This window comes from Sycon ciliatum, chromosome 5, assembly GCF_964019385.1.
Source record: "Sycon ciliatum chromosome 5, ocSycCili1.1, whole genome shotgun sequence".
Classification (NCBI taxonomy): domain Eukaryota; kingdom Metazoa; phylum Porifera; class Calcarea; order Leucosolenida; family Sycettidae; genus Sycon; species Sycon ciliatum.
The window spans coordinates 12,269,907-12,282,084 of record NC_088647.1 but is presented as its reverse complement, the minus strand read 5'-3'; the positions used below and the strand labels follow the sequence as shown (position 1 = coordinate 12,282,084).

Below are 12,178 nucleotides of genomic sequence, written 5' to 3'. Positions count from 1 at the left end.
TCGGTGGAGCACTTCAGACCCCGTCACCACGTCCACGATGCATGCCTGCGATGCTGCACCGCTGCTTTGCATGTCATGATTGGAAGCTGTGGCCTTAGTAAAACTCTCAAGAGGGTCACATTAATACTTACCCTTCTATAGCCTACAATCCGGCCCTGAAACATTCGCTTGCTAGGTGTGTGCTAGTACAAGGGGCATGAATCATTACCAGCAATTATATGACATCCCACAGAGTCCGAAATTCCGTAAAATATTTGCGCATTTACTGCAGAGAGTGATCTTGGAAGGAAGAAAATTGCTCTGAACTATGGCCATGATCGAAATGTAAGGCATCAAACCAGTGAACCACGCCAACAAGACAAACAGTTACACAACGAAAAAAACGAAAGTGAAAAACATTGAACAACCGATGCGATCTCAACTCCTAAGAATCATGATTTTCTTCTCCACTGAAAAGTATCTGTTACCTTGGTGATCTTGAGGAAATAGCAAGAATTGACCTTCTTCATGGTCATTTCTGAAGCTTCCTCCAAATATTGTCAGCCAACAAACCACAGCATTGTCACCTGGCTAGTCTGATCTCTGTCCTCAAGAAGGACCAGTTCCAAAAGATTGCAGGTCCAGTGCGCTTTCTAGCTTCAAAGATCTGGGAAATCGCCTCATTCTGCACATTTCAAGCAGCTTCTCAATTGTTTCTGGCTTGACATTGAACAGCAAGAAGATGAAAAGCACTTCTTTCTCAGTTTTTTTCGAGTAAACTACCTCTCCAACCGCGTGGCTTTCTCTGAAGGCCATTTTGTAGGGGCTTTCCCATGGCCATGTGCTGGATGCATGCCATGTCGATGTACTGACATGACATGATGCATGCTGTCATGTACAAGGACGTAGACTACTCAGTGACTACAGTCAGTACTCTGTACGACTCGTATGAGTCGTAGTCTAGAGTGACTGAGTCAGGGAGTCGAATTTTATGACTGCCTGTTGACAAATAGCAACTTGTTTGGTGTAAATTTCGTTTAGAGTGGCTGACAGCTTTGCCAGCTTGATACTTGGTTTCATTCTGCAGCTCACTGGTTTGAGAATACAGTGTTTTTTTGCGGCTTCTTCAACGGATAGCACCATCATCAAGGTGGTTACCTATTTGTGATGCAGCTTCAACTAAAAGTACAACAACAAAAGCAACAGCCCACATTCAACAGCCACAGCCCATGACAACCAGAACAACAACAACAACAATAACACCAATTCTCGTTCCTCATATACTGGCACACACAGAGACATAGACAGCAATAGCGGCAACACACAAATTAAAGGGTAGTTGGCCGCAGCCAGATGTGACACTTGCGCAGCTAGTGGGGAAGCACTAGCCATCGGTATTCGGTATGAGAAGATAGAATCTTGCGGCCTACGTATATTGAATGCCTTGAAAAACGCGTCAACATGTTGAAGGTATGACCAGCATCAGCCAAGGACTGATGGTCAAAGCAAATACCAAAATACACCGCTATAAAAAAACACACGATCCTTGAAGGGTGGTGGCGTTCCTACGGATGCGGAAAACTCGGCCTTTAGCCGAGTTTGACGCGAACAGTGAAATATACAAGTAATAATAAACAGAACTACAAGGACACATTATGTCACCATAATGTCGGCTGCGCAACCAGTCACTCATCTGACATAAGAATTTTTGAAGCAGCTAGTTGTCTGGAAACTGGGCATGCTTCCAGTTTTTGTCGGTACTTTCAAACTCTGGTTGCTGCAGGTGAAAAGAGATTCTCGCAAACCTATTAAAATGCACGGTTGCAGGCAGCGGTGTACAAGAATAAAAAGAAACGGAAAGAAATAACAAGGGTGCTTCAACGTTGACTGGGTTCGATCACTGAGCACTAGACAAGAATGTTTGCAAAACAAAGGTAGAAGAACTGGGCAGCCTCAAATGCTACCTCAAGGACACACAGCGTATCCAAAAAGTAAAGAAAAAATGGAAAATGGTGAGCTGGAGGCGACTGTCGCCGACATCACTGAGCAGTGCAAATGGTATGGGCAGACAAAAACCAATAGGAGAAGACCTACACAGTACTGAAGGAGATGTCAAGCATGAATGCCAAACCTACAAGTGAACCTGAAGGAGAGGAGGATGTGGGTGATGCCATCTTGGCTACCCTGGCCAAAGATTTCTCTGAGCTACGGCAGCACATACCTGCACAGGAAAACCAGCAGAAGCATAACGGAGAGCCTCATCATATCGTTGGGAAACGGCAACAGCAGCGCAACATGAAGAAATAGAAAATGTGTGCTGAAGCTGCATTCTGGTTTACAAGAATGTTTGGGTCTCACTGCTAAATTACCTTGCACGCATGGCCTGTGTAATTGCTTTAGTCTTTTCTCTGCTCTTTCCGGTTGCACAGATGTTTAGCTTGTACAAGTGCTTTCACTTACTCCCACCTCTCTTTCCGGGTATATACGGATATCATTGCTTTTCTTCTATCTTTCACACTAGTAATGTACTGCGTCCGGACTTCGCTAAAGCTTAGATAAATATTGATACCTAAATCTATAACTTGCACTGCTTCCAGGAATACAATGCTGGTGATGCTATGCTTTACCTCCATTAGCCGTCTGTGCCATTGTGCAGATTTGTATTCAGACAAATTAGTTTCATGCTACAATGCTTTCGTTGTGCTCTGCGGTAAGCTCATGATTAATCAATGCCCTTTTCTGTGGAAGAGACAAACTGCCGGGCAGCACGATCCCCTCCTGTCATAGATCCAGAGGAGTACTGCAGGAACGTACATGGACTACGGCGAATCATAGGCTTGATGGTAACCAGGTAGTGAGCCCGTGGGCCTTGTCCATGTACGTTCATGCAAGCATCCCAACCTGGAGGAAAGAACTTCACAGGGAAATTCTTCGGTCCCAACCCCCTTTGTCCAGTTTCTGATTCGAAAGTCAGAAATAGACTATTTCGTTTCAAGGAGGAAAACTTCCTTCTGCCAGCGGAGAGGGCTCGACACAATAATGTGGAGCACTATTACACGTAAAACTCCATTGTGCCTTTTGTGACTATTTCACTTCTATTTTTCACTGCACAGCAGTGCAAGCTCCATCAGCAGCCTCAAACATTCGTCATCTGAGAAAGGGCCCAACATTCCCCGAGCCATCAAAATATCTACAGCAAACAAAAGGGAGATTTTCAAATTCATGCAAGAATACATTCAATAAATTCACCCAAAATGAAATGAAATCACCTGATAGATCGTCACTGATATCTGATATCTTCATACTCCCAAGTTCATAGAGGATAAAGTCTCTCCATTTCACAAGGTACTGCACGCTGCCACCCTAAAGCAAAAAAATTCACAGTGCAACGAACAGCTCAATTGTGTCGACCTCGCGACCTGATTTATTACAATAAAATAAACGTACCTTCTTTCCCACTGTCGATCCGGTAAGAAGCAGCAAAAACTTCAGGCCCCTAAGACTGCTTGAATTTTCTCCACAGCGGACTGCTGCTGAAAACATCAGCTTGGCGTAAAAACCAGGCTCATTCTGTCTATGAGATACCTAGCGTAAATGAGAGCCTTCTCGTCGCCAGCCACAGCAATAACAACAACAAAAATCACCTCCACCGAAAAAGACATGCAGATCATCAGGTGCAGAGAGCTTGTTGTGTACAGCGTGAGTTCAAAAAAATCCTTTTTCATTGAGATCACAAAAAAAACTTCACACTCGATCGCGCGAGCTCAGCACCAGCAGTGACGTTTGGGTGAAAATATTTTATTTGAAAAACTTTTGTCAGGCGCGATGTCGCTGATTGCTGGTGATGGCAAAAGGGAAAAATGCCAAACATGAATTGCAGCAGAAGAAGCATGCAAACATTAACTGTGACGGTAGTAGTGGGGTCTGCAGACCTCTGCCAACCCAGGGTCCCGGCTTCATAACTAACCAGATGCGCAATGGAAAGAGAGAGAGTCTTCTAAACTGTTGCTTCAGCTCAGAGTCCAGTAGGCATTCACAGAAATTCCTATTGACATCAAACATTACCTTGAAGAAAGGAGCAAACACCACCTGGATAGCGTTCATTATCTCCACCCAGTGCTGCATATTCTCCTTCCATTCAGCTAGCACTGGATCACCTTCAGGCAAGTGATCTTCCAGCACTGTAGAAGCTTTAATCCACTTCTCCAGCAGGTCACCGATACCCTGGATATTGACCTGCAAACACAGTACAGAGCAGCCAACACGATCAGGCCACGGAGCCAAGCACACCGATTCCGGTGAGCTGAGTTAGCATTCTCTGAAACAGTTATCACAACAAAAGCAAATGTACATCCCAATGCCTCACACAACATCAAGCTAGCTTATGAACCCTCGCTTTACTGTACAACATGGTAAATAGGACACACAACGATTCAAAACAACAGACAACTTTAAATCCGCCCTATTTCAATCAGAGCATGGATGGTAGTGCTGGCATGAGCGTCCATCAACTACAAATGACAACATTTCTTTCAGTATCGCGAGAGCTCCTAACGCCAGCTGTTGGGCGTTTGTGACCAGCCTGGTGACCAGCCTGGTGGCAAGCGATAGACTCTAATGGAGCCATCTTTGCTCGAGCCTATTCTCTGTGGCGTTGAACCGCTTCCTTAAGCACTATGTAGGAGCCTGGCTCATCTCCTTAGTGGAGAAGCGGCGGACAGAAAAATGCACATGCACATACACACATACGGACACACAAGAAACTGAATGGAGTGCCGTGGACCCTGTGTTTGACTCCGCCTGTATTTGGAAGATCAGAGATAAATTTCCGGACTGCTCACTGGCTGTGCAGTCACTTGATAAGTAAGCCAGGCTGTACACTACAAACTTGTAGCATTTCAGATTCGGAATAGCACTTACATTTCGGACTTCAGTTGCTTTCCACTCGTCCACTGTGCAAGTTGATCTTCCTATCAATTGCCACAGATCAGTGCGTGCAATGATGGCATCATACACTTCCTGCACAAGACTGAGATCGTGCTGTTTGCCGGATACAGACTTCATCCACTTTGCAGTGTCATTGTACTGATCCTGCCAAGACTTGAACTGTGTATACACCTGGGTGCCAGTTACAAGAAACACAATCAAACACGCACACATACACAAACACACACACACACACACACACACGCACACATGTACAAACACATGTGCAAATGGATTGATGCAATTGTCATGTGAAAGAGAATAACTGACTTGGATGGAGAGAGAGACTAACATCTACAGGGAGTGCATCCGACCAGTCATGATAAGTCTACCAATGTCTTGATGAAGTTTAGCCTTGATGACATGAGCAATAAAGCTGGTGCAAGGAACGAGTGCCGATATGTCATGGAAAACATGTACAGTCAACTTCGCTTATAACGACTGCGGATATAACGACAATTCGCGAATAACGACAGAATTTCCATGCCCAGAGCAAAGTCCCATCCCACTGTAATACATAATGATGAGACTTCGGGTATAACGACACTTCGCGAATAAGGACACCTTTTTGATGCCCCGCCGAGTGTCGTTATAAGCGAAGTTGACTGTAGGTCCAGTCATGGCCTCACCTTTCTACCATTGGCCTGTACACGAGTATGATGTGCCTTTGGGTCAACAAACTGGCCTGCGTTGACTGTTTGGATCAGTGCTTGTCCCTCCTCTTTCAAACACTGCACAAAAGACAGGAGCAATGACATATGAACCACTACAACACAGCACATAACATGTTACTATACACAGTATGCTGTACATGTATATGACAGCACACTCATAGGATGTGATTTTAGAAGTAAGGTCAAGATATGTATCATATTGGTCAGTGAGACTACCAACGTTGTATCTACGAGCAGAGTGTTTAATTAATACAGCTTATCACAGAGGTAACAGTCATGTGCTGTGTCCTGCAGTGCACTGTGTCCTGCAGTGCACTGTGTCCTGCAGTGTACTGTGTCCTGCAGTGCACTGTGTCCTGCAGTGTACTGTGTCCTGCAGTGCACTGTGTCCTGCAGTGCACTGTGTCCTGCAGTGCACTGTGTCCTGCAGTGCACTGTGTCCTGCAGTGCACTGTGTCCTGCAGTGCACTGTGTCCTGCAGTGTACTGTGTCCTGCAGTGCACTGTGTCCTGCAGTGCACTGTGTCCTGCAGTGCACTGTGTCCTGCAGTGCACTGTGTCCTGCAGTGCACTGTGTCCTGCAGTGCCCTGTGCAGGCCTGTATGACTAAGCTGCCTCACAAGCATAGTACTGGCACAGCGGTGTGCAATCACATCATGTTATGCTATCCAGCAGGGTTGTTGTGGCATATCCAGCAGGGTTGTTGTGGCATATCCAGCAGGGTTGTTGTGGTATATCCAGCGGGGTTGTTGTGGCATATCCAGCAGGGTTGTTGTGGCATATCCAGCAGGGTTGTTGTGGTATATCCAGCAGGGTTGTTGTGGCATATCCAGCAGGGTTGTTGTGGCATACGCAGCAGGGTTGTTGTGGCATATCCAGCAGGGTTGTTGTGGCATATCCAGCAGGGTTGTTGTGGCATACGCAGCAGGGTTGTTGTGGCATATCCAGCAGGGTTGTTGTGGTATATCCAGCAGGGTTGTTGTGGCATACGCAGTGGACATTGCTGTATCAGTCACTTGAATTGGTGCATGATATCACAGTTGCTATTGCTGTCTCGTTACAAGCCAAGTCACCCAGCCAAGTCACCCAGCCAAGTCACCCAGCCAAGTCACCCAGCCAAGTCACCCAGCTAAGTCACCCAGCCAAGTCACCCAGCTAAGTCACCCAGCCAAGTCACCCAGCTAAGTCACCCAGCCAAGTCACCCAGCCAAGTCACCCAGCCAAGTCACCCAGCCAAGCCACCGTATACTCCAATATTTCTATGGAGCCCTGTTTGTGTTCTGGTGGAGTGAAAATGAGGTCTCAGTGGGCCACATGACTATGAGAAGCCATGAATGAGATTATCGTTGCAATTGTTCAGTTCATCACGCCTGCTGACCTCAGTCTGCAACCCTATCTTGTCATCAGTGACACCAATACTGTACTTCGAAGTACATGTAGTTGAAGCTATTGCCAACATTATATCTAGTCACAGCATAACTAGGTGCTGGCAACACCACTGGCACATTCACAGCAGCGTCGATGCTTTAGCCCTTTTTCACTCCATTTCCACAATCTTGAGCTCGTTGGAAAGCTCTTGGCGAGAGCAACGCCAGCACACCGGGCTCCGTCGACTAGCTGCCATAAACGAGGCACGGAAACACAGCAAAGTCGTTTCCAAGCCCGATACGAGAGCAAATTCTCCCATCAACACCACTCCACTCTCCTCTATCGCAGAACGCTCATACTGTTTCGAGGCGACTCAAACTTCTGCCGACTACGTCATTATCATGTGCTCAGTTGCTCAAAGAGCATGCGAAAACGGATTTCCCCCTAAAATGGCGAAGAAATCAATCAAAAATTCGAATTTTCAGAGATAAGAATACGACACGTGATAACTCTGGATTCAGACATCGTAGCTCTTCGGCGATTGTTGCGTTGGAAAGCTACCACATGGACCTTTCGATTGTTGCATTCGCACAAGAAATGATGGAGTTACGAAGGTTTTACGGATCGATCATAAATCTATCATATGTGATTGATTCACGTACACACCGTACATAAAGGGTTAAAAATCTTATCATTAGGACGTGGGAAGTGCTTACAGAAATTGTGACATAGAGGCTCCTTTCGGTTCTTGGACCTTGCGCCCGCACAAATGACTCTGCATCATAGAGATGTGTCATGTACAATCTCCAGGCATTCTGAACCTACATACATGCATAAACCCACGTACGCACACATGCGCACACATGCACATTCAAGCACGCATGTGCACAGAGACACAGACACAGACACAGACACAGACAGACAGACACACACACACACACACACACACACACACACACACACACACACACACACACACACACACACACACACACACACACACACACACACACACACACACAGAAGTGACTCTATTAACCCTTTAAGAGCCGCCCCATACTTGAATGCGTCGTAAACGACGCATTCAAATGCAAAACTTCAAAAGATCGTAACTCGGTCCAATTTTGCTCAAATCCAGTGATCGAAATATCCAGGGCGAAGAGAAAACTCTCACCTGTCGGAAGAAACAATCCGCAAAGCGCTGCGAGCAACGGTTCCTGAGATAAATCACTCGTAAGTTGTGCCGCGATCGCGGCAATTTCAAAAGCGCGCAGTGCGACTTTAGTATTGAGAATTTTGAGACTTTTCGTCACACTGGATTACTCGAATTTGCAAGGGTTTCACTGTTGATATTGTCAAGAGTACACAGCGAAAAAATTGGAACTCCACGATCGAGTAAAATGAACTATCTGGAGCGGGACGCAATTGGACGCATTTGGGGCATTTTTCGTACTGTCGCTGCGATCTAGCGCTGGATAGACGGTGTGCTGGCTATCATGATCGACCTCATTCTCTTCCTCTCGCGGAGACCGTTCCAGGAAGCCCTAGATTGTGAGGATTGAGTGAGTAGAACTGAAGCTATGATCCAAGGAACACGAAAAAATGCAGAATTTTGAAATTTTCCTGTGGCTCTTAAAGGGTTAAGTGGCACACTGTTGTATCGTGATTCAGCCATTTACCATGTGCGCAGTACTCCCATACGCCATCCCATAAGTCACTCAATGAACAAAACTGGCTGTCCCTCATTGTGATCTCACTATTCTGTGACCATGTGTATACCAAACACATTTCTGTGGACAAGACTTTGCAAATACACAATGTAACACATACAGTTTCCTTCACTTGTGTTGACTCGATTACCATTATCTCATTCTGAGCACATGAATATTTTTAGAACGCCTGATATCATCACTCAGTTTCTCTTACATCATCATTGAGTTTCTCTTACATCATCTGACATCATTCAATTTCTCTTACATCATCATTCAATTTCTCTTTATATTATTATTATTATTTTTTATTTATTCACAATCACGTGGCACTAGCCAATGAAATGGTGATGTGGGCGATAGCCAGCCATGGCTCTTACATCATCATTCAGTTTCTCTGCATTCTGCAACACCACATTAGCTGCCAGCATCTCCTCAGTCAGCGCTTGCTCATAGGCCTGGACGTGTATCAAAAGAAAAATGCAAAAAGATATCATAGCACAGGGGAAATATGTTTCATTACAGCACTGAAATTGACCCAACATTCTGTACATACAAAACCAAGCTGCACTGCCGACGTCTGGACAAATTGAAATCCTGTCTTGGAAGAGCTCCCTCCCTATTCTCAAATTGTGCATGACCACAACTGATACAAGCATACACAGTATTATTCCTGCTTGAGAGTGTTATCGGATTCCAGCTGAACAATGGTTTGATACAACTTGACATGTACACCATCATGTGTACCTCTAGAAATGCCTCAAAACGAGTCTTCGAAGCCTGCAATTCCATCTTCTTCTTCCGTGCATGTATAACATCGGTAGCAAACTTGGCAAAGCCTTCCACATAGCTACTCTTGTCCAGTAGGGGCTAAGAGTAAAGGACAAAATACACCACATCAAAAAGTAGATTACGCGAGTAAAATACCAAATGCAGACGTCACAAGTGAGTCAGGGGAGAGGAGATAAGGCTCTCAACAAGCAGGCGTGTAAAGGCCCTATAACACCATAAACCGCATCCTTGCTACCCTCACACGAGCAAGTGAGTACCCAGTTCACCGTGGGTGTCGGCACAGTTCATTGCATGTAAAGTGGTACTCACCCGCATCACCGCTTTTGAGAGAGCACTCAACACACTCCCTATTACCAGCGCAGGTTGAACTCGGAACCTCATGGTTCGCAGGCAAGACTACAAACCGATTGGCTATACGCGTTGGTTTATGCGAGTACCACATACTATTCCACCTAGCAGCAGTATATGCATGGTAAAACGTCACAATATCAGCTTCCCTCCGCAGTCCGCATCACTTGGAGCAAACCTCCAGAGTGTGGTCACATTCCACGCCCTGGCCATTTAAATCGCTTGCAAACGGTAAGAAGTGTGGTAGTGGCAAGAGCATAAGACATTTCCGGGCGATGTGTGTGTGTGTGGGGGGGGGGGGGCATCTAAATCTAACCAGCCACTACAACGGATGCCAGCACAAGTATAGCTGTGTTGTGCTCAGTGGCACAACTTGCTTGCACTAGCAGTAGTACACACAGTTTAGTGAAACTTTTCTCCAATGGATTCCAGACATTGGAAGGACAGTAAAACCAAGAGTAGATAAACAAGAGTGTGCAACTCAGGATGGGTTGGCCCACGGCGGTATTTTTTGTTGACGTAATCTTTTCGACGACGCACGCGCGGCGAGTCTTTTGGAAAGTTTTCCCTCGTGCACTTGGCCGCATTTACACTACAAAGTCGGTGCCCAGCACGTGCTCTCACACTGCTCTGCGGCAAAATGCGCGTTTCTCTGAAGAAAGGTGACGTCAACAAAAAATTCCGCCATGGGCGGGGGTATCTGCAGATTGTGCAGGAGAGATCCGGAGTTCCACACTCTTGTTTATCTACTCTTGGTAAAACCTGTAACTAAAGACCACTGTGACTAGCGACCAGCCTGGTACTACAGACCACTCTGCCAGGCACGGACAGTCTCACATTCAAAATGCACTGTGACTAGCGACCACCTGCTGAACGCGACCAGCGACCGCCTTTTCTTGTCCCAATGTCGATTTTTGACCCGTAACTAGCAACCGCGATGCAGGAAATCAAAGGATGTTCGAAACTTATTCTTCGAAATTTTGATGATTTTCCATGGACCTGAATGGACTCCTCCGAAGATTCTGCTGAACAAACGAATGCAGGCTCATTTTGACTGTGGGTAATGCACTGCACCTGTCAAAGGTTCAGTGCTGTCATGAGCAAACATGATAGGAAACGTCTTGGAGAGCGCATCGAACCTGCCCTATGATCGATGATGTTACTTTTCAAAGGAAGAATGGCAGTGCGCAAGTGGTGGGGGATAGCACTAGCTGCATGTAAAAATAAAGTGTGGCTCTCTACGCAAAGCTGCCCTTTGGGGAATCTCAGTGTTCTTTGTGCAGAAAGCAGACCCAGAGCACATTATTTGCATGTTGCGGATCGTGAACGTCGCCTCACCTCAGCTGGCCAGATGAGTGTGCGTGTGCCGTTCTCACCATCTGCATGCTCAAGTAGGACAGCACCATCCACGTGCTCTTTTGTTACCAGTATCCGTTACTGATGCTACTTGGATCACAGTAGTAAGTGCATGCAATGTGTAATCATGTGTTGAGTAAAAAAAAAAGAGAGAGAGAGAGAGAGAGAGAGAGAGAGAGAGAGAGAGAGAGAGAGAGAGAGAGAGAGAGAGAGAGAGAGAGAGAGAGAGAGAGAGAAAGAGAGAGAGATAGAGATAGAGATAGAGATAGAGAGAAAGAGAGAAAGAGAGAGAGAGAGAGAGAGAGAGAGAGAGAGAGAGAGAGAGAGAGAGAGAGAGAGAGAGAGAGACAGACAGAGAGAGAGAGAGACAGACAGAGACAGAGACAGAGAGAGACAGAGAGAGACAGAGAGAGACAGAGAGAGAGAGAGACAGAGAGAGACAGAGACAGAGAGAGACAGAGACAGAGAGAGACAGAGACAGAGAAAGAAAGAGAGAAAGAAAGAGAGAGAGAGAGAGAGAGAGAGAGAGAGAGAGAGAGAGAGAGAGAGAACTGCCTTACCTCACTCAGTTGATCGAGCCTTGAGGCCAAATCACTCGACAGGAATCCAATAGCCGCCGTCAAGCCGTGACTGATCTCTATTTGCATTCTCTTCACTTGTGGCAGAACACTGGTGGTAAGAGCTGAACAATCCACGTCCAGAAGATTGTTGCCGGTCATCAGCCTATCAGGCAACACTGTCAGATAGGCTAGCCACTCCTTGACCTGGCCCAGCAATGTCTACAAAACGCACGCACATAATGCACAATGCACGGTATCATGCATTAGCCACTGACCTGCAAGCAAATGAGACATATAAGGCACAGTAGTAGCGGCAGCCTGGGTAAGGGTTACGATCAGGATTAGGGCTGGAGTTGGGGCTGGAGTTGGGGCTAGGTTTAGGACTAGGGTTAGGGTTAGGGCTAAGG

The 12,178-nt window shown here is 46.2% G+C and overlaps 1 protein-coding gene across 1 annotated transcript in view; it reads right to left on the bottom strand.

Annotated features, from left to right (window-relative positions):
* Positions 1-12,178, bottom strand: part of LOC135817628 (dynein heavy chain domain-containing protein 1-like) — a 96,262-nt gene that overhangs the window by 69,335 nt on the left and 14,749 nt on the right. Inside the window, exons 21-27 of the mRNA XM_065330851.1 lie at positions 11,772-11,990; positions 9,463-9,585; positions 9,096-9,173; positions 7,723-7,827; positions 5,595-5,696; positions 4,900-5,097; positions 4,045-4,215 (exon numbers count right to left, since the gene is read on the bottom strand). Coding sequence (XP_065186923.1) covers positions 4,045-4,215; positions 4,900-5,097; positions 5,595-5,696; positions 7,723-7,827; positions 9,096-9,173; positions 9,463-9,585; positions 11,772-11,990 — 996 coding nt within the window. The remainder of the gene's footprint in view (positions 1-4,044; positions 4,216-4,899; positions 5,098-5,594; positions 5,697-7,722; positions 7,828-9,095; positions 9,174-9,462; positions 9,586-11,771; positions 11,991-12,178) is intronic.